The 23677-nt window shown below is 41.4% G+C and overlaps 1 protein-coding gene across 5 annotated transcripts in view; it reads left to right on the forward strand.

The window, feature by feature from the left end:
* USP34 (ubiquitin specific peptidase 34) overlaps positions 1-23677 on the forward strand; it is a 180576-nt gene that overhangs the window by 40930 nt on the left and 115969 nt on the right. For all 5 annotated transcript variants that reach the window (XM_029071971.1, XM_029071974.1, XM_029071975.1 and 2 more), the window contains exons 2-3: positions 16318-16405; positions 21618-22038. In XM_029071971.1, the coding sequence (XP_028927804.1) occupies positions 16318-16405; positions 21618-22038 (509 nt within the window). The remainder of the gene's footprint in view (positions 1-16317; positions 16406-21617; positions 22039-23677) is intronic.

A 23677-nucleotide genomic window follows, 5' to 3' on the forward strand; every position in this document is an offset into this window, starting at 1 on the left:
TCATAGTAAGCGCTTAACAAATACCATAGTTATTATTAGAGGTGAATGCTCTGCCCACTGTAGGCACATAGCAGTGATGGAATTAATGAGTTTGTGCCTAGTCAGATCTGTGTGTCTTTCCGGTGGTCCAGTAGTGCCACAGTGAATACCTTTGTTGGGATTCAGGATCTCAGAGTAAGAATTTTTTTTCAAAGCAGTCGTCACTCTTAGACAACATCAGGAAGTTGTAGGGGTCCACTTAGCTCCCTTTATAATTCTTTTGGCCTTCCTCAGGTCTTATGTTCTGCCTCAACTTCTGTGGGTGATGAGAAGGATATAGTTGAAGGATACCGAGAATCAAAACAAATAGATAAATAAGCACACCACAGAGGTAGATAGCAGCTGAGAGCTCCACTCCTCTTCATATCTGACAGACCACCTCTCTCTCCATCTTCAAGTGCAACTAAAATCACCTCCCCAAAAGACCTTCCCTGACTAATCTTTCACTTTCCTGTCTTAGTCCTCCCTTATGATTTATGCACTTTGGGTCTGTCCCCCTTAAACACCTTGCCATTTTCCCCTCCCCTAGGCCCACGTTATTCATGTAGAGAAGCAGCGTGGCTCAGTGGAAAGAACCCGGGCTTAGGAGTCAGAGGTCATGGCTTCTAATCCCGGCTCCGCCAACTGTTAGCTGTGTGACTTTGGGCAGGTCATTTCACTTTTCGCTGCCTCAGTTACCTCATCTGTAAAATGGGGATTAAGATTGTGAGCCTCAAGTGGGACAATCTGATTACCCTGTGTCTACCCCAGCACTTAGAACAGTGCTCAGCACATAGTAAGTGCTTAACAAATACCAACATTATTATTATTATTATTTATGTTCAGGTCCAAATGTAATGTTAATGTGTATTTCCCTCTCTAGTGTGTAAGCTTCTTCAGGGTAGTGGTTATCAATACCTACTCCTTTGTATTTTATTCTCACACATGCTTACTACAGTGCTCTGCACACAGTAAGTGCTCAGTAAATACCGTTGAATGATTTGGAAAGTAGTAATTTTGCCTGGCTGCCCAACTGACTATATTTATTGCGCATGTATGCGCACACACATTCTTTATATGTGTGTGCGTATATCTATCTATGTATCTATATCATAGCTTATATAACCTTCATACATAGGTATAGAATTGCCTTTGTACTTAAGAAACACTTCTGATGATTATCTGTACCTGCAGGTGTGGCTTAGAAAACAGCTGCAAAACAGTTCCTTCCAAACCGTACCCACACAAAAGACACTTGGGGTTGTGGCTACAGCCGTTAATTTACAACTGTTTTCTATAGTCTCTCTCTTAGTCTGTCTGAAAAGAACCACGTGCTCACTTATTGCTTCACATCAGATCAGTTTTCTGATGGTTGTCTCCAACTCAGTTACATTTATGCTTTATTATTTGAAGCCATTCTTAAAACTGTTTCTGTCGGCCATACTTGTGACCACTCCTCAGTGACTCATTCTGCAACTAACTGTTGCTTGGCTATCCATTTCCTACTGATTCCCTGCACTTGCTGCATTTCAGGTAAAGGTTGTTGTGATAAGCAACTGCTTGAATTCTGGCAGACTGACTACATTCAAGGTAGTTATGTCTTGCCATCTAAATTAAATATGGTTCAAAGTACCTTTGTTGAACTGTGCAGGATGAAGGATGGATTGCTTGTGACAGATGCATGTCTTGTAACGTAGTAGATTAGATACTAACCCTGCTCTATAGAGTTTTATTTTTTGAAACTTGATACCTGGATAACACCATGAAGCATGAAACAGCATAGCCTAGTGGATGGACCATGGACCAGGACGTCAGAAGGACTTGGATTCTAATTTTGGCTCTGCCATTTATCTTCTATGTGACCTCGGGGAAGTCACTTCACTTATTTGGTCCTCAGTTACCTCATCTGTAAAATGGGGATTAAGACTGTGAGTCCCATGTGGAACAGGGGCAGTGTTCAACCTGATTTGCTTGTATCCACTCCAGCACTTAGAATAGTGTCTGGCACATAATAAGCACTTAATAAGCACCACAATTATTTAGTATTATTATAATCTTACCTTTCAGTCCTGCAAAACAGTGATTTTCTAAATTTTTCTACTCTGTGTGTTCCTTTGTATTCACCGTAGGTGGCAACATTTGGTTACAATATTTATTTCCATTTCTGAAAGATTCTTGCTGTTGGTAAGGCTTTCCTGTTCAAAGGTAGTACAGAACTTCAGTCTTTTATTCATTCAATAGTATTTATTGAGCGCTTACTATGTGCAGAGCACTGTACTAAGCGCTTGGGATGAACAAGTCGGCAACAGATAGAGACAGTCCCTGCCGTTTGACGGGCTTACAGTCTAATCGGGGGAGACGGACAGACAAGAACAATGGCACTAAACAGCGTCAAGGGGAAGAACATCTCGTAAAAACAATGGCAACTAAATAGAATCAAGGCGATGTACAATTCATTAACAAAATAAATAGGGTAACGAAAATATATACAGTTGAGCGGACGGGTACGGTGCTGTGGGGATGGGAAGGGAGAGGTGGAGGAGCAGAGGGAAAAGGGGAAAATGAGGCTTTAGCTGCGGAGAGGTAAAGGGGGGATGGCAGAGGGAGTAGAGGGGGAAGAGGAGCTCAGTCTGGGAAGGCCTCTTGGAGGAGGTGATTTTTAAGTAAGGTTTTGAAGAGGGAAAGAGAATCAGTTTGGCGGAGGTGAGGAGGGAGGGCGTTCCAGGACCGCGGGAGGACGTGGCCCAGGGGTCGACGGCGGGATAGGCGAGACCGAGGGACGGCGAGGAGGTGGGCGGCAGAAGAGCGGAGCGTGCGGGGTGGGCGGTAGAAAGAGAGAAGGGAGGAGAGGTAGGAAGGGGCAAGGTGATGGAGAGCCTTGAAGCCTAGAGTGAGGAGTTTTTGTTTGGAGCGGAGGTCGATAGGCAACCACTGGAGTTGTTTAAGAAGGGGAGTGACATGCCCAGATCGTTTCTGCAGGAAGATGAGCCGGGCAGCGGAGTGAAGAATAGACCGGAGCGGGGCGAGAGAGGAGGAAGGGAGGTCAGAGAGAAGGCTGACACAGTAGTCTAGCCGGGATATAACGAGAGTTATATCACAGTCTTTTAGCTGAGTGTATTATCGCCCAGGTTCTGTGAAGCTCTTCATAATGACCTGCATACCTTCTTGGGCTTGCATGTCCAAAATGCAGTTGTACACATGCAGTTTTTGGGATTTAGGATGATCACAGTCTGTTGACTTGAACAAGTTTTCCGCTGGACTAATTTCCTAGTTTGGCAAGTCTGCCTCTTTGACTCTTGGTTTCTCTCAACAAGTCACCATACCTTAGTATTGGGGCACCCCAGTCATGGTTTTATTGCTTCAATACCAGTTAGGGGCTAAATTGTGCTGCCTCCTGGCCTGAAAATGGGTCTTGAACTGGCCCTCCAGGGGAATGTCACAGTTAATTATCCAACTAATTAAAAACCGATTCATTTATCTGTCACACCGGTAAAATAGCAGTTATTTCTGTAGAGCAGATCGTTGCCTCCTGCATTATATTCTTTTGTGGAGGGTCTTCATTTAGGAAATAACCAGTAGAATGCCAGGACTGTCAACTGTTTGGTAGTACCTTGGTAGAAATGATTGTCTTAAATTTATAGACACCTGGGATTTTTTCTGACATATTTGGATAATTGTGCTGCTTTGAAACAATGTAAACTATTCAAGTACTTCAAGAAAATAGTTTTTTAATATGAGGGCAATATTCTCGTCATGTTTAGTATGTTTCCCATCACTCGGTGCTCAGTACAGTGCCTGGCACATAGTAAGCCCTTAACAAATACCATAGTTGTGTAGACACCACCATCCTTCCAGTCTCACCTGCTTGCAACCGTGCATTATTCTTTATTCCTCTCTCCTTTGACCGATCCCTATGTCTTGTCTTGACGATTCTACCTCAACAGCATCTCCAGAATTCGCTCCTTCCTCTCCATCTAAATTGCTACCACGATGGTTCAGGCACTTGCCATTCTTGACTACTGCATCAACCCCTTCCTTCTCCAGTCCATACTTCAGTCTGTTGCCCGGATTGTTTTTTCTAAAAGGACATTCTGTGCATGTCTAGACTGTAGACTTTAGACCATAAGCTTGACGTGGACAGGGAATCTCACCGTTTATTGTTATATTTTCCTGAATATACTCTGTGTACTCTGCACACAGTAAGTGTCCAGTAAATACAGTTGAATGAATGAGTATCTTCCCACTCCTCCAGTACCTCAGTGACTGTCTATTTGTCCCGGCTTCAAGCAGAAACTCTTCCCCACAGGATTCAGGGCACTCAGCTCTCCTCCCTCCTCCTTATCCTTGCTCCTCTTCCACTACAACTCACCCTCCACACTTGCAATATCATTGTAACATCCCTTTCACTTCACTCAGTATATATCAGTCAGTATTTTCCCCTTCTTCAAAGTCCTATTAAGATAGTATCTCCTCCAGGAAGCCTTTCCTAACTAAGCTTTCACTCGCCCGCCCCCATCTTTTCTCCCTTACTGCCTCACCCTTGCACTCATTAGTCCCACCCCCTGAGCACTTACATACTCACCCCATCCACACAGCACTTAAATATATGTATATATATTCTTATACTTCCATTTCTTGTCATTTATTTTTAGATATGTCTCCCCGTTAGATGGTAAGCTCCTTGAGGGGAGAGATCATGCCTATAAACTATATTGTTGATAGGCATTTTCCTGTGCTCCTCCTCCCCTCCTCATCTCCCCTACTCCTTCCTTCTGATCTAGTCCCCCCCTCCCCCACAGCACTTTTTGTACATATGTACATATTTATTCTATTTATTTTATTAATGTTGTGTATATGTCTATAATTCTATTTATTTATAGTGATGCAATTGATGCCTGTCTACTTATTTTGTTGTCTGTCTCCCCCCTTCTAGATTGTGAGCTTGTTGTTGGGTAGGGATTGTCTCTATTTGTTGCCAAATTGTACTTTCCAAGTGCTCAGTACAGTGCTGCGCACACAGTAGGTGCTCAATAAATACGATTGAATGAATGAATATTGTACCCTCCCAAATGCTTAGTACAGTGTTCTGCACAAAATGTTCAATAAATACCACTGATTGATAGTAGTGTGCATGTTATGGGCAGGGAATGTGTCTGCTAATTCTCTTGTTCTCTCCCAAGCGCTTGGTACAGTGTTCTGCGCATAGTAAGTGCTCAATAAATACGATTGATTATTGTGAGCCCACTGGATACAGTGAACTGTACTAAGCCCATGGGAAATACAAGTCAGAGAAGTGACATGCCTACCTGCAAAGATCTTACATTTCAACAGGGGAGACAGACATAGAAAGCATATAAGTGTAGATGACCATTATGTTTGGACAGTTTGGTGTGCTGAAATTAAATAATAATAGTTATAATTGTGATATTTAAGTCTTTACCGTGTGCCAAGCATTGTACTAAGTGCTGGGGTAGATAGAAAATAATCAAATTGAACACTGACCATGTCCCACATGGGTTATAATCCAAGGGAGAAGGAAAACAAGTATTGATTCTCTCTTTTAAGGATGAGGAAACAGAGACTCAGAGAATTATAACTTGCTCCAGGACCCACATCAGACTAGTGGCAGAGCCCAGATTAGAACTCAGGTCTCCTGACTCTTGGGCTGTGCTCTTTCCACCAGACCACACTGCTTCTTAGAACAGTTTCTCAGGATCACTTTAGAAAATTTTGTAGACTTTCAAAAGAATTGGAAGTTATAGTGATCATTTGAAATCAATTATCTTATGAGCTGTTTGAATTTTATTCCTGGCAGCATTTATTCATTTAGAAAAGAGCCCCAAGAACAAACCAAAAGGAGAAACCAAATATTATTATGAAAGAACTTTAATGATTGTTCTTGGCATATAGAAGCACTGATTTTGTGAATATGGTATTATGAAATGAAAATGTTAAGTAGAGGGAAGTAGTAGTGATTTATGGTGAGATGAGAAATGTTTAATATCAACATTTATTTGCATAACTTTATGTTGTCCTGTTCTGTATGGTGATGGTCACATGTTACAATGATATATTTGTTCTAGTTCTGCTGTCAGCAGTGGGCAAATTGATATTCAAGGTAGATTGAATTACTAGGTAAATTTAAAGAACAGAAGGTGCTTTTTTCCTTAGTAAAAAAAAAAAAACATGACTAGATCCAATTTGAATATGGTTAGATAATTATTTTCTCTCATCCCTGGTTTAAAAAAAATTCAGCATCAAGATATAATTTGGGAGGAAAAATGAGGGTGCATTTCCTTTTAAGATTAATGTCTCAGCATATATTTTTTGTTCCATTTTTCTCATTTTTTTCAATGATTTAATCCATTTGTTTCAACCCAAGAATTACAGTGATTATTGTGAACTGGAGCTCTGTAGCAGCAAATTGTTTGTATACAAACGAATAATTGAAAAATTCTGAAAACTTAGTGAGGGTTATTTTAAGGAAAAAAATAGGATACATAGTAAAATGTATTTTTTGAAGTTGCCTCAAACAGTGTTTTGAAATGGTTTCATTTTTATTGCTTTAAGTAATCTTTAAGGTTAATTTACTTCAGAAATGAGGTCCTTTCGATGATTTTTTTTTTCCTGTTACAATTTACAAAATAATTCCCCCCCCACCCCATTTTCCTGTGCTTCACATTTCATCTCCTTGCCTTTACTGCACATTTGTTAGATTCTTGGCCCTTTGTCATTACTACTTCAAAAACACAATGCAGAATCCATCTTCTTAGTTGTATAGCTTGCTTTGAATTGTGTTCAATCTGAGTACAGAGAAAGGTTTTTCCAAAAACCTCAGGGAAGGTGAGATGGAGGAGAAAGCATTTTTGGTGTGTTTAGGGGGGAGAGTTGGTAATAACTGGAAGAGGACAGGTGTTCACTTCCTCAGTAGATTTTTCTGGGGTGATAATTGAGCTATTTTTCAGAGTGCTGGTTAGGGTTTAAAGAACCTAGCTAGGAAGAATGGCTTGGCACATATCAAGGCAGTGGTGTTCAGAAGACTGACTGAGGGGAAAGATTTAATTGAGTGTATTAGTATGCGTAGACCCACACCTTTTCGTTGGTAATAATAATAGTAATAGTAATTATGATATCTTTTAAGCATTTACTATGTGCCAAGCACTGTTCTAAGCACCAGGGTAAATGCAAGATAATCATGTTGGATACAGCCTCTGTCCCACATGGGACTCACAGTTGGTAATGTTTCAGGCTACATTTTCTCACTCTCCTATAATCTAGGTTGTGTCCCTGGAATGGCATGCTGGATTAAATTACTTGGGTTGTGAACTCCCTGGTAAATAAGTAGTATTTATTGAGCATATACTGTGTGCAGAGCACTTTGGTAAATCTGCTTGGGAGAATGCAGTAAAATTAGTGGACATGATCCCTGCCCTCAAAGAGTTAAAAATTTAGTGGGGGCGACATTCATTAAAATAGATTACTTGTAGAAAGCAATGAAGTGTAAATCTATGTTCACAAGTAATATTGTGGTTGTGAGTACACAAGTATTTGCGTGATGCAGAAGTGTTGAGGTGGCAGCTTGGGATCACAGAGTGGGAGATGAGATTAATCAGGTAAAGTATCTTGGAAATATGATTTTTAGAAGGGTCAGGAAGATGGGGAAAGCAGAAATCTGAATGGAATTCCCCCTCCCTTCACATCTGGCAAAAGAGGGAGGGTGAGCAAGATGTCAGGAGAGAGAGAGAGAGAGAGAGAGAGAGAGAGAGAGAGAAATGAGAACAATAAGTAGGTAAGCTTAAGAGGAGTGAAGTGTGTAAACTGGAGTGTAATGGGAGAAGAGTAAGGATAAATAAAGGGGAGAGAGTGATTGAGTGCCTTAAAACTGAAAGTCAGGAGTTTCTGTTTGATGCAGTGAAGAATTGGCAACTACTGAAGGTTTTCGAGGAATAGGGTAACGTGAGCAGAACAGAATTTAGAAAAATAAAAAGCAGCCTAGTGGATAAAGCACATATCTGGGAGTCAGAGGACCTGGGTTCTAATCCTGCCTCCACCACCTGCCTGCCTTGTGCCTTTGAGCAAGCCATTTCACTTCTTTGTGCCTGTTTCCTCATCTGCAAAATGGGGATTCAGTACCTGTTCTCCCTCCAGTTTAGACTGGGAGCCCCATGAGGGACAGGGACTTTGTCTGCCTAGATTAACTTGCATCCATCCCAGCACTTAGAACAGTGCTTGACACATCACTCGGTCGAATATTTTTTGAGCACTTATTGTGTGCACTGTACTGTACTTAGCACTGTACTAAGCTCTTGGGAGAATACAATATAACAATAAACAGACACATTCCCTGCCCACATAATAAGTGCATAACAAATATATTAAAAAAAAAAACCAAACAAACCAAACAGCAGAGTTATGTGTGGACAAGAGAGGGGAAAGACTGGAGGAGGGAAACCAGCAAGGAGTTTGGATGTATTTGTGAAGTTGGGATATAACAAGTGCCTGGACTAACCTTGTGGGAATTCGAATATAGAGGAAGGAGTGGATTCTGGAAGTGTTGTACAGGAAGAACTGACAGGATTTGGCAGCAGACTGAGTATAGGGATTGCAGACCGACTATAGGGATCATTGGTGGTGTTGCCAACTGTGATGCAAAATGAGGAGAAGATTTCAGAGGGAAGATGAGGAGTTCAGTTTAGGACACAGAGCAAAGACGTGGAAATAGGGGAATGCCTCTGGGGCTGGGTTGTTGGCAGCCAAGGCTTCATTTAAGGCATTTCCTATGGTACCCAGTCCTAGCAGGCAACCTGAAAAATAACTGACAAGTGTGGGTGGCAAAGACCAGAGCAACTACCTGCTATTACAGCCCAGCTTGTGACTCTGCTGCAGTCACTGTGGCCATAACTGGGTCCTGCACATAACCACATAACCCTTGGTGTGCACTCGGTACCATGCGGCACACTTGCCTTCCTTCTCCTGGTCCCACTCCAACCCCCTATAGAGACGAGATTGTGATTTGTGCTGCAGAAACCATCGTTACTCTTCCACCCCCACCATCTCACAAGCTTGTAACCTTGGCATTACCTTCAACTCACTTCTCTCATTCAACCCACATATCATATTCAATCTGTCATCAGATCTGGTCAGTTCTGCCTTCGTCACATTGCCAAAATTCCCCATTTCACCTTTTCCTCTTCATCCAAACTGCTGATCCAAGCCTTTATCCAGTCCCACCTTAACTACTGCATCAGCCCCCTTGCTGCCATCCCTGCTTTCTACCTCTTCCCATACCAGACCTTACTTCACATTGCTGCCAGGATCATTTTTCTTAAAAATAACTAAATAAATAAATAAAAAATTCAGTGCACACATCTCCTCACTCACGTACCTCCAGTGATTGCCCATCCACCTCCATATCAAACAGAAACTCCTTACCATCAGCTTTAAAGCACTCAATCAGCTCTCCTCCTTCCTACCCTGCTGATGTCCTTCCTACTACAATGGAGCCCGCTCTTCGATCCTCAGACTTCACCTTACTTTACCTCGAGTTTTTCCTCGAGTCTCTCCGCTGACCCCTTGCCCGTATTTTTTCTCTGGTTTGGAACTTCCCTCACCCCTCTCCCCACCTTCAAAGCCTTGTTAAAATCACAGCTCCTTCAAGAAATCTCCAACTAGGTCCTCATTTCCCTTATTCCCTCTCCCTTCTGCGTTGCCTGTACACTTGGCTCTGTACCCTTTTGCACACTTGAAATTCACACTACAGCACTTATGTACACAATTGTAATTTATGACTGTTTTCCCCCTAGAATGTAAATGCCTTTAATCAATAAAATTTATTGAGAACTTAGTGTATGCAGGGAACACTTGAACAAGAAGATTTGGGTGCAGGGAACACTTTTGTATTGTACTCTTCAAAGTGCTTCATACAATGCTCTCCACATAAGTGCTCAGTAAATACTTGTGATAGATTATCACCATAATCAATTGCTTTTTCCAGGTTCTTTGTTCAGAAATCCTAAAGCTATAGCAAATACCAGATGACTTTTGGCCTACAGTTTTGTTTTTTTTATGTTAAATGCTTTCTGTATGTCAGGCACTGTCCTAAGATCTGGGTAGATACAAGATAATTGAAGTGGACACAGTTCTTGTCCCACCAGGGCTTCACAGTCCTAATCCCCATTTACAGGTGAGGTAATTGAGGTGTAGAGAAGTAAAGTGATTTGCCCAAGGTAACACAACAGGCAAGCGGCAGAGCTGGGTTTAGGAACCAAGTCCTCTGACTCCGAGGCCCGTGCTCTTTCTGCTAGGCCACATTTGCTTCTCACTTCTGCAGTTAAAGCTAAAGTGCTTTATTACCAATATTAATGCATTTTCCTCACACTGACAAATAGTGAAGAGATTTAAAAAAATTCTTTAACAATCTACCAAATTTAACAAACTGGTCAATGGGGGAAATATCAGGGCACTGGTGGGTAGCAGTGACAAAACACAGAAAAGAGTTATGTGGTCATAAAGCTCAGGGAGTGTGCCAAATATCCGCTTGTAATCACGAATGCCATTCTCCAATTCCAAATAAGGAGAAAGCCATCCCGAATGCATCCAGTGTCATCTCATTGATTATATTGTTGAATGGCTGCAGGGCTTCAAAGCTGTATCATGGCTGAATCATGCAAATTTCCAAGTTCTGGGCAAACCATCATCTTACATAATCCAAGTTCACACTAAAAATGTAATGAAAATCCACATCCATTCGAGATAGGTCAGTATCTGACTCCTGGAAAATGAAGATAGTCACAAAGAGCTCTTAGATCGAGCATCCCAGCAGCCTTTTTGAAGGAGGAACTCCAGCTGCAAGTGCAAATGATAATAATAATGTTGATATTTGTTAAGCGCTTACTATGTGCCGAGCACTGTTCTAAGCGCTGGGGTAGACACAAGGGAATCAGGTTGTCCCCACGTGGGGCTCACAGTCTTAATCCCCATTTTACAGAGAAGCAGCGTGGCTCACTGGAAAGAGCACGGGCTTTGGAGTCAGAGGTCATGGGTTCGAACCCCGGCTCTACCACTTGTCAGCTGTGTGACTTTGGGCAAGTCACTTAACTTCTCGGTGCCTCAGTTACCTCATCTGTAAAATAGGGATTAAGACGGTGAGCCCCACGTGGGACAACCTGATTCCCCTGTGTCTACCCCAGCGCTTAGAACAGTGCTCGGCACATAGTAAGCGCTTAACAAATACCAACATTATTATTACAGATGAGGTAACTGAGGCACCGAGAAGTTAAGTGACTTGCCCAAAGTCACACAGCTGACAAATGACCGAGCCGGGATTTGAACCCATGACCTCTGACTCCAAAGCCCTTGCTCTTTCCACTGAGCCACGCTGCTTCTCAGTGGCAACGGTGCAGTGGTAACAACTGTGTTAAGCCCTGGGTAGATGGTCCATTCAGATCAGATACGTTTCTGAGAACGGACAATATAAGAGAATCGGTTGACACATCCCCTGCCCGTGAGCTTTCATTCTAGAAGTGGGGACAGGCAGTAATATAAATAAGTTATGGATCTGTACATACGTGCTGCAGGGCTGAGAGAGGGGTGAATCAAGGGTACAAGTGCAAGGACAACGTAAAAGGGAGTGGGAGAAGAGGAAAGGAGAACTTAGTTGGGGAAAGATGTACTTTTCCTAAGGTTTTGAGGTGGGGGAGAATGATAATTGGCTTGATACGAAGATGGAGGGCGTTCCAGGCCAGAGGCGGGATAAGGGCGAGAAGTCGGCGGCCAGATAGATGAGATCAAGGTACGATGAGTAGGTTGGCATTAGAGGAGTGAAGTATGCGGGTTTGGTTGTGGTAGGAAAGCAGCGAAGTGAGGTAGGAGGGGTCGAGGTGATGGAGTGCTTTAAAGCTCATGATAAGGAGTTTCTGTTGGTTGTGGAGCAGCCAGTGGAGGTTCTTGAGGAATACCTGTCTTAATTCTACTTGCAAGCAAGAAGTAAAATTGATGCAGGCAGTTTTCCTCACTGGAATACTCAGGAAGCATCATAAGGCGTACCGAGGTCAGCATAATCACAGTCTTTCTAAAGAGAAGTGCGAGAATTGACTGGAGATATTTATTGACTTAGCTCATAACTCTTGTTGCTGGTGAGGTCTGGATAGGCTATGGAATGGTCTGGTTCATGTATTTTATATGGCTCTCTTGGAGTGTGGAACAAAGGTCCTAGAGTCTGTTGTTAAAATAGCCTTCTGATCCTCTTGGAAACATTTCCTATTAACTGGGCTAATGAGCATCTCTGGGCAGTCAGCCTGCAGATGACTAAAGTTTTTTTACGAGCCTGCGCCAAAGGAAACCTGAAGACAACCAAAAATATCGACAGCATGTACTATTGCTGTCTACCAGTACTCCTATCGAATGATGTGTGGTAGAAAAGTGAATTAAATAAATGCGTACTTTGGATGGTTGACAGTTTGACAGTTTACAAAACTCCCCCTCTATATTTGAATATAAGTATCGTAAGCATGCACTTTTGTCAACGCTTCAAAAGTCCACAGTGGTTAGGACCAGATAATAAATGGATTTTGGAAGCTTGCAAGTTTTAAAAATTACCCACAGATTCTTTGTATGCTCTCAGAAGAAGCTGACTTTGTGGGAAATATCAGCAATTCCACTGTGGGCTAAGTAAGATCCCTAGGGTAGTTTGTTAGGTTTATGCAGAGCAGGGCCTGGGTACCTCTGGAAATAGGTTTTAAAGTAGTGGCAGCTGCTCTGGTGGAAAGTGACTCCAGTGCCCAGAATTCATTCAGTTGTATTTTTTGAGCACTTACTACGTGCAGAACATTGAATGGCTGTACTAGGTCTGGACAAAGTTAAGAGGAAAAGAGTCACGTATAAAGTGGTAGGAGCTGCCATTCCATTGAGTGGTGAAAAGGGAGTCTGGATTTTGAATTCTTCAGATTGCTAATTTGAATCTGTAAATTTTGGTTCCATTTTACTGGGTCATATAAATCTGCCCTGGAGACCCTAATGTACCTTTTCCTGGATTTTGTCTGTGCAGTCATTCATTGATCCTTTTTGAGAAAAGAAGGGAACTAGGAAGATGGTTTGTTGGAAGCATAAGTGGAAGTTGCCTCATACTTTACAGTGGTAAAAGAGAATGCAGAGTTAGCAGAATGTTAGATGTTAGAATGAAACATTCTTCATCCCCAGTTGTAATCTGTGTTTTCTTTTGAACTTGTTTCCCGTCCCCCCCCACCTTTTCCCCTTATTTATATATTTAATTTTATTTAATTACCTACTATATATAAAACTTTGTACTAGACACATGTGAGGTTTGAATAAAAGGACAAGGCCCCTTACAAACTAGTCAGATCAATATGGGAGGGACCATCATGACTACATTCTGGGTTATTTTTTGTGTAAAGACTAAGCTTAAATAAAAAGGTGTGATGATGATAGTCTTTTGTGAGGAATGATGGATGAGCCTCCATTATAAAACTGAAAAACCTGTGCAGAAGAATTGATCAGAGTGCACGCACCATACCACTCACACCGTCTCATCCCTACCTGTCTCTTTTCCCCGACTCCATCTCCCTTCTGGGTCATCTCTGCACACGATCTGTACCTTTGGGCACTTGATATTCACCCTGCCCTCAGCCCCATGGCACTTATGTACATATCTGTAATTTATTTTACTGTCTCCCTGTCTAGACTGGAAAGCTCATTGTGGGCAGGGAACTTGTCTACCAACTCATTTGCATCCCCTCCAAGCACTTAGTACAGTGCTCTGCACCTAGTAAGTGCTCAGAAAATGCCACTGATTGATTACCACTGATTGATTTGGAGAAGCAGCGTGGCTCAGTGGAAAGAGCACGGGCTTTGGAGTCAGGGATCATGAGTTCGAATCCCAGCTCTGCCACTTGTCGGCTGTGTGACTGTGGGCAAGTCACTTAACTTCTCTGTGCCTCAGTTCCCTCATCTGTAAAATGGGGATTAAGATTGTGAGCCCCACGTGGGACAACCTGATTCCCCTATGTCTACCCCAGCGCTTAGAACAGTGCTCGGCACATAGTAAGCGCTTAACAAATACCAACATTATTATTATTATTATTATTATTACCAGTCATGTTCCTGCTGGGGCACAAAGCAAAATGAGCAAGTTCATTTATTCAATTCAGTCTTATTTACTGAGCGCTTACTGTGCGCAAAGCATTGTATTAAGCTTGGGGAAGTACAGTATAACAGACATTTCTGCTCACAGTGTAGAGGGGGAGACAGACATTAAAATAAATAAATTACAGGTATTTAGAGATATAAGTAAGCAGACCAGGGTGTAGCATGGAAGTATCCTGTTGTTGGTTCAGTGGAAAGAGCTATGCTGTGGGAGTCAGGAAACCTCCGCTCTAGTTGCGGTTCTGCCCGCCTGGGGCTCTGCCATCCGTGGAGAAGGTTGCTGACCGAAGCCCAACCCTCAGGGTAGAGGGGCCCAAAAGAAGTCCCAAAAAAAGAGCTGGCCAGCTTGAACGGCAAAGACTGCACTGACCACCAAGGCAACTGACTTCTAACCTTCCCGGTTGTGGCGCTGAGGCACTGGCTGGGTCCTGCATATAATAAGCCCGGCACTTGTACCATGCACTGAAGATACTAGGCTAGTATCAAGCTGAATAGTGTGAGAAAAGCCCCATAGAAGTTGATGGCTACTCCTATTCAATTTGATGGTCCAATTTCCTGTGAGTTAAAAGTTGGTTTATGCAGTGAGATTTATTACAATTTTTGAGTTGACAGAAGCTCGAATATTAAAGCAAAGAGATTAAAAAGACTTTTGGTCTTTAAAACCACCTCTAGCCTGTTTTATGAAAAGTTCTCTGATTAAAACTTGAGGGGAGCAAAGTACTCTACAAGGAATTAGCATTTGGAGAGGGGCTCAAATTTTTCAGGCCACCAGATTATAGTACAGAAGCAGTCATTTAATGGACTCTACATTAGTGTATAGAGTGTTAATGCTCTTCTCCATGCATAATTTATATCTGGGATGTAACCTGTCCACCTGATAGGATTTAACCCGATGAGATTGAAAAGATAATGGTCAGACCTTGTTTCTTATTGTGCTGATAACATTTCTAGTTATCCTTTGATTTTCTTTGGAAATCCCCCAATTTAATTATTTGTGTTTATAAGCATTGATCTACATTCTGTTGTTTCTCCTTTTGTGAAATACTCGTAATAATAGAATTTACTAAGCACCTTCTTTTTGCAAAACACTACTGTTTCCGTTTTTGTCTTGGGTAGCTTTTTACAGTACAGAAGAAAAGCAAGAATTTGTTTTTTTTGGGGGCTTGAAGGAATATTTATTTCATGATCTTGTATGTAGTGGATAATGCAGTATAACAGCTAACACTACTTTAATCATTTGTCATTGTAGATAAGTTTTAAAAGTAGTTTGTATTTTTATCAAAGTGATTAATTCCAAACCCAAGCATTTGATATTATTTTTGTATTATGATTATATTATTTTATTTCCCCATGCAATATATACTACAATTTAGGCAAAGTGGATACTTACCTAGGCCCTATTCAGCTAGGGAGCATCTTCTAAATTCTCCCTCTCTTCTCTTAGCTTCACCCATTTTCTGTCCCTAAGAGCCTTAGGCATGTGGAGGTCTTGTGGTGCCCCCTTCCCTTTTAAAGATGCATAGTCAAGCAAGTTTCCTGAGGGCAGAGTTGAGAACATATAGCTGCTTAAAACCAAAAATAGAACTTTTACAGTTTGGAAACATTTTAACTGAAACATTGGATGGTGCCAAATTCAAATTATTTTCTGGTATTTCATCATGGAGAAAAGGCATCATTTTTCTTTTTTTCCCTCCCTTGAAGATTTCATTTCATTTAATTAGAAATTTAGAATGAACTTTCGGTTCAGGTGTTGGGTTTATAATTCATTTTCATCTCCTTTGGTAATTATTACTAGGTGATGGTCAGTGTCTGAAGCAGATTCTCCAATTTTGCTCACTTGCAATCAGCCAAGCCTTCATTGGCCATTAGCAGTATTGCTATCAATAGTAGAACTCTGTACCCCCCCAGCCCATGCTCCAGATAAAATTATATTTTCTTTCCAAGGAGCCCAAATCCTAGCATTTTCACCAATTGTAGTTGTCCTGAGAGATTTCCTAGACCTACTCTTTCTGTGTTCATTAAAATAAATAATGTTTGAGGGTCTGTTTACTCTTCATCTTAGATGACTTTTATTTTGGCAGTCAGGCATAATTTATGTCCTTCAAATGTTTGTTTTTTTCTTTCTCCTTTCATTTTCAGTATCAGACATTGAAAGTGGTGATGGACTGCAGCTCAGAAAGGAACATACTCTCAAGATATTTGCTTATATCAACTCCTGGACGCAAAGGTAGGTATAACCATTCCACTCCTGCTATTTTGTAGAAATTGCATTTGACTGCTAACTTATTGATCACCTATTTTTCTCTCCTTTTTGGCTGATTTTAACTTTTTGGGTCCATACACTGCATTTAAATCCATTTCCTTTTCCCTGTGCCCTTGAAGAGACCTTGTAAGAGTGGAGCAGCATGTGGGAGAATTAATTTTTGTCATTTTGTGTTCGGTATGGTGAATACAAAAAAGGGAAAATTATATATCTTTTTTTCGTGTGATGGTCAAATGCACTTAGAGAAAAAGGTAAAATGGGAATTTGGCCCTCTTTGATAATTGTAAGCACAAATGATTGCATACGTGAGCTGCTGGGGTCAGGGGATGTGATGCTGGAAAATGCTTGTAAAGAAATAAAAACTGCTCAATGGGTAGAGACTGTAAGAAGGTGAGAATTTGCGACACATCCAACCCCCAAATCAATATTGTTAAAGCCAGTTTAGATAATGGGATACCTTTAAATAAAGGGTATTGAATTAATATGTAATTAAAGCCACTGTTTTACGGGGAGAAAGCCTGATGAAGAACCAACGTTGTGCTGAGAAGCAGGAGTGTAAAGTGAGGGAAAATATACTCCATTCAATTCCCAGTGAAAATGCTATTGACCCAGAGAACATTCTTGTCACATTTGTGACTGAAGTTTAGGCTGGTGGGATTATTTTTTAGTGAAATACTTTTGAAATAAGGAAGCTTCTGAAATCAAGAATTTGATTTTTGAAAAGAATCAGCTTTCTATCATAAAATGGGACACATTGTCTTTGGCCTTATACCCCACAGCAGCGGGCTCTACTTGGTGTTAAGGGCTTAATGTAATAGTACGTCACAAAGCATAGCAAATGTATTTCACACATGAAGTACTAAAGATATATGTATGGAAGGAAAGGAATATAAAACATCTATGACTTCATGTAATGATGTTTCTGAGTAATCAGGGGAAAAAAAGACACTGCTCTGGATAAAATCCCATGGTATGTTCATACTCCGATAAGTATATATGTAGTTCTAGTCACAGCATTTTAAGGAAGAAAACAGTAGATTTTGAGAAGGTACAGTGAAGATCAAGTAAGTACTTCAAGAAAATGGAACAGGTCCTATATAAAAGTGTAGATCGAAAAGTCAGAAAAGAATAGTTTTCTTCAGTGTGGAAAGATGAAACCTGAGAGGACATGATTGAGGTTTACAAAATCATGATTGTGGCTACAACCTACATGTCATTGGTTTTTTTGGTGGAAGAGTAGCTCTTCTTACCTCCTCTCTTTGAGCAGAGATGGTTCTCCTAACCTAAATTAGTGCTTCAAAAATAAGACAGATAATTCAAAGTATAATTCAGTTGTGTATGTTGTAATTAAATGGCCTCCCACCCCCCCAATTGTCTTGGTTTCAGAAAAATGTAGTAATACCATTTATTTAGTGTGTCCCCTTGGTGCGGTGCATTGTACTAGGTACTTGGGAAATACAGAATAACACATGACATGTCCCTGGCCCACAAGCTAATACTCTAATGTGGAGACAAACTTGAGAATATTTACAGCTAGAGTGGACAAAATAAATTAAGACGACATATATTCGTGAGCGCTAAGGAGGATATAAATAAGTTCATAAGTGCTAGTTGACTAAAGGAATGCCAGGAAATAAATTAGGGAAGGCTTGTTGTATGCTATGGGATTTTAGGAGGGGTTTGATTTTGGAGAGAGTTGTTAGTGGTCTAATGTGAGGATAGAGAAGGTTCCAAGCTGTGAGTGTGCCTGAGGGGACAGAGGTGGGTGAATCCAGAGCAAGGTACAGCTCAAAGGTTGACTGGTTGTCAGTGAAGGTGACAGGTTGAAGAATAGTGGATAAAGAGAGCAGGTAGGAAAGATGGAGGCCAGATGGTAGAAAGCCTTGAAGCCAGTATTGAAGAGTTTTTGTTTTATGTGAAGAGACTCAGGGAACTGGTGGAAGTTTTTGAGGTGAGGAGAGATGTGGGCTAAGAAGATGTGGGCTGAAGAAGACGCAGTGGTTTTTTTTGGGAGGTGGGTTTTTGGGTATAAGCGAATTTGGGGTAGATGCAAGCTAATCAAATTGGACACAGTCCATGTCCCACATGTGGCTCAGTCATAAACCCCATTTTACAGATGAGCTGAGGCATAGAGAAGGTAAATGACTTGATCAAGGTCACACAAGTGACAAGTGGTGGAACAAGGATTAGAATCCTGGTCCTTCTGACTCCCAGTCCCATGCTGTGTCCACTCTGCTTCTCAAATTGTGAAAGCATGTCTGATGCCTATAATAAATTTAAAATTCAGGGAATTTACATTCCCTGGGAAAGTACATTGAAGTTGATGTAGATGCTCTTAGCCCCATCATAGTTCTACGAAAAACTGATGAAGCATCAAATATGAAATTTTCTACCATACTGATGATCCTATCTGCCTTCAGAAGAAACCCATTAAGAACGCATAAAAAATTTCATGCATATAAACAAAAAAGGCAATATTTTACCATGTTTAAATTAAGATGAAATCATTGAAAGCACATTAGCAAGAAGTCATTCCTTGCAAAGGCTTTCCCCTCAAAGCTCAGTGAATCAGTGATATTTACTTAGTCTTTACTGTATGCAGAGCAGTATTCTGAGCGCTTTGGAGAGTACAGTACAACAGAGTTGGCAACCACACTCCTTGCCCACAGGGAGTTTGCATTCTAGAGGCTGGCCTGATAGGGTGCAGTGTAAACAGTGCTCAGAATAGGTGGCCTGGTACCTACTGGTAACTCACTTTCTCCACATTGAAATCACCGAGTAGAGAAGCAGTGTGGTCTGCTGGATAGGGCAAGGGCCTGGGAGTCAGACCCTGGTTCCAATCCTGATTCTGCCACTTGCCTGTTGTGTGACCTTGGGCAAGTAACTTAACTTCTGTGCCTCAGTTACCTCATCTGTAATGTGAGCCCCATGTGAGATATGGACTGTTTCCAACCTGATAAACTCATACCTACCCAACCACTTAGTACAGTGCCTGGCACATAGTAAGCGCTTAACAAATGCTGTTTTTTTTTTTAAAGTTAATTCCTCCCTTGTCACCTGTTCAAAATTTTGTGGTTACTGCCAGAGGAAAAAGCAAAAATCCTGTAAAGCAACACTTGAATGGCCAGAAAGCATGTAGAAGAAAAGCAGCATGGCGCAGTGGATAGAGCACAGGCCTGGGAGTCAGGATCATGGGTTCTAATCCCCGTTCTGCCACTTGTCTTCTCGGTGAACTTGGGCAGTTGCTTCACTTCTGTGGGCCTCAGTTCCCTCATCTGAAAAAGGGGGATTGAGACTGCGAGCCCCACATGGGGTAGGGACTGTCCAACACGATTTGCTTGGATCCACTCCAGCGCTTAGTACAGTGCCTGGCAAATAGTAAGTGCTTAACAAGTCCCATAATAATAATATCTTATATGGGAGGGAGAGTCTAGAAGAGGCATACTCATTCCATTCTTAGTTTGGCCAGTGGCTAGCGAGTGGAAGGCAATCTGCTACAAGTCAAAAATCCCCTGTGCTGGGCAGCAGCGGCACGGGAGAGAGTCCAGGGCGGAGACTCGAGTTTATTACACGGAATTTTTACCAAGGAAACTATGGATCCACTACCAGAACGATTGCAGATGGAGGTGGGGTGTTCGGGAGAGATGTGTCCATGGCGTAGCTATGGGTCGGCAACAACTCGACAACATAAGTCATGACATGACATGACTGGGCAATTCTTAGCATGTGTGCAGGTCAGCTGCTCCTAGAGGTCACTGTCAGTCCAAAATGGACTTATGTGGACTTGTTTACCCACCAAGAGCAGCTCTTCTTGGAAACTTATTTTAGAAGAGTAACATACTGACTAGTTCTTCTTTAGAGGGAATAGTAGTAATAGTATTTATTGTTTACTGTGCCCACATCCTCCCTCTGGCCTGGAATACCCTCCCCTTTCATATCTGACAGGTCACCGCTCTTCCCATCCTCAAACTTATAGTAAAGTTGTAGCTCTCAGAGGCCTTTCCAGATTAAGCCCCTCGTTTCCCTTGCTCTCTCTCCCTCTGCAATGCCTATGCCTATACCCTTTGCACACAGTAAGTGCTCAGTAAATAAGAATGAATGAATGAATGAATACCCTTTAAGCACTTGCTCTTCACCTCAATTGCAAGCTCACAGCCACTTCTAGACATATCCGTAGTTTATTTTAGTGTCTGTCTCCCCCTCTAGACTGTAAGTGCCTTGTGGACAGGGAGCCTGTCTACCAACTTTGTGCAATGTACTCTCCCAGGCACTTTACTGTAGTGCTCAGTGTGCAGAAAATGCTCAATAAATGTGATTGGGTGATTGCAGAGGCTTTTGTGCAGGGAGGGAATATAGGACTCAGAGTGTCTTGAATGGAAGCATTTGAATCTCCTCATTAACTGGGGTGCACTACTCTGTGTGAGGCACTCATCTACTATCTGGCTGCTTTTAGACATGGGTACTCTAGGTAGAGTGATTAATTTGTTGGCTGATAGGCTGCTGTGGTTATTTTTTTCCTGAGCAATTCCTGGTTAGCTAAAGGAGGTGTTAGTTGTGATCTTAGGAATAATTGGTTGCTGTAATACCTGATTCCTTGGTGGTAATTAATTAGTCATATTTATTGAGCTCTTACTGTGTGCAGAGCCCTGTACTAAGCACTTGGGAGAGTACAACGCAACAATATAATAGACACATTACCAGCCCACAAAAAGCTTACAATCTAGAACAGAGCTTACAGTCTAGATAGGGCTTACTAATGAAGACAAGTCCCCTTGGCCTTTGCCCATTTAAATGCCCACGATGGGGCATTTGCATATCTAGTTATCACTCCTGGTTATTGCAGTGTTGCCTAATAATGGAAGAGCAGGCTACAGACAGATGTCTTCTGCTTTTCTGTTGGTAGATTCTCACCCTTTCCAGCGTTGTTTTTTGTTGATTTAATTCATATTCAGCTCTTTTGATATACTGTAGTCTCTGACTGTGCTGTTTTCTTTAGAAAGCATTTATAAGTAGTTTTAAATTTTTTAACTACTCTGTATTTCTAAAGCATAATGCCAATAAGGTATAAGGGAATACCAATGGATTTTGTTAAGCATTCCTTCATTGTGGTATCATCGAATAATAATTTGTGAGCATTCAAGAAAATTGATTTTTTTTCTTTTTCTTTCTTTTCCAGACAATGTCTGTGCTGCTTCAAGGAATATAAGCACTTGGAAATTTTTAACCAAGTAGTATGTGCGCTTATTAACTTAGTGATTGCCCAAGTTCAAGCGCTTCGGGACCAGCTTTGTAAACATTGCACTATTAGCATAGATTCAACATGGCAAGATCAGAGTAATCAAGCTGATGAGCCACTGAATGTAGAAAGAGAGTCTCATGAAGAAGAAAATACTGAAAGACAAAAATCAATAGAGAAAAAAATAGACTCTTCAAGAATTTGTAGTCTGACGGAAGAGGAATCTACGAAGAGTTCTGATCCTTTTATCTTATGGAATACTGATGAGAAGGAAAAACTCTTGTTATGTGTGGCAAAAATCTTTCAGATTCAGTTTCCCTTATATACTGCATACAAGCATAACACACATCCGACGATAGAGGTATCTGTAATCTAAATATTTTTTTTTGGAGGGGAAAGAAGCTTTCAAATATGGGACTGATACTTGAGTATAAAGAGTAAATAACATAAGTGAATAAGTGATAAGCATTCTTCCAGTAGAAACTCTTCATCTTATTACCTGTTGTGCTCCATGTCCAGTGAAGACTCAACAAGAAAAAATGGGTTAAAGTTAAAAGCATGAAAGATTTCAGTTGTACTTAAAGGAGAACCTAACTATCAAGGAGATGCAACACTGTAACATGTGACCAATTGAGGTTGAAAAGTTTATTTTTTCCTTAAAGGTGTCCAAGTTGGAAAAGGCCTGCTCTATAGTGTGAGGCAAGAATGTGTGGGAGTCTGTTGGATTCACTTTTCACTTAGTTCCTTGATTCCATCTACTCCCTAGGAAATAAAGTGGACTGGAAGATAGGTGAAATTCATTCATTAATTCAATAGTATTTATTGAGGGCTTATCTGTGCAGAGCACTGTACTAAGCGCTTGGAATATACAATTCTGCAATAGAAAGAGACTTTCCCTGCCCACTGACGGACTCACATTCTAACTGGGGGAAATGTAGGGAGAAAGATGGTAGTAATAATAAAGACCATCACTACTTTGTCTTGACTCCTTACCATTCAGCAGGCACTCTGGCTTTTCATTTGGTATGGGTTTTTCCTTAACCACTACAACGTCCACAGTCTTTTCCCAGACCATTCGTCAGCTTCCCAGAGATTCTCGTCTTCAGGCAGAAAAATCTTAAAGTCTAGGTGACTGTTGCCAAAATCAACAGTGGAATTTGTCATGCCCACAAATTTCCCAAGGTTCTGATTTTGGCGTCGATGTTGGGATCGAGTCATTGGGATGCAAAATTTGTACTCTGATGCATACTCACTTTAAAGGCCCATTATAGAATCACGACCATTAATGCTGTGATTATCTAGCTGGATGTATATTTTGACCGCCCCAACTGGGACCTGGATTTAGATAGCAGGGTATGAAGTAGTGGTGGTGCGGCTCAGCGGGCTGTAGCCATTTATTGTAGTCCTCTGTGTGGACAGTCACCTCTGAGAAACACTTGGTGATATTTATTAAGTGCATCTCATGTGTCAAGCACTGTTCCATAGGGCTATACCAGTGGCCTGCTGTCTTCCCCAAGGTTTCTGGGAACTGTAGTTCAAAATGTAGTCCATGTCCCATTCTCAGCCAAAAAGCACAGAGAGGTATCACTCCCCATCAAGTCCTATAAACACCCTGCTATTGCTTAGCCTGAAACAGCCAGCATCAGATTGAAAATCAACTCTTTGTTGGGTCTTATCTTTCTCTTACAAATGGAGGTAGCTAATAAGCTTATGGGTATAGGATATTTGCCCATCCTTGTGTATATATGTAATTTTTGAAGCAGTCTTTTGGATTAGCTGGAAGTTGCAAAACCAGTGTGCTTATCTTTATTTCAGGTCCTCTTGTGGCAGTGGCAGGGCAGAAAAATGTTTCTTTTTATTTTTTTCCCTGAATTTGTTCTTCGTACTCCAGTACATTACAACCTCTGTGTGACTGTGGGCAAGTCACTTCACTTCTCTGTGCCTCAGTTCCCTCATCTGTAAAATGGGGATGAAGACTATGAGCCCCACGTGGGACAACC

This window comes from Ornithorhynchus anatinus, chromosome 9 (assembly GCF_004115215.2).
Source record: "Ornithorhynchus anatinus isolate Pmale09 chromosome 9, mOrnAna1.pri.v4, whole genome shotgun sequence".
Classification (NCBI taxonomy): Eukaryota; Metazoa; Chordata; class Mammalia; order Monotremata; family Ornithorhynchidae; genus Ornithorhynchus; species Ornithorhynchus anatinus.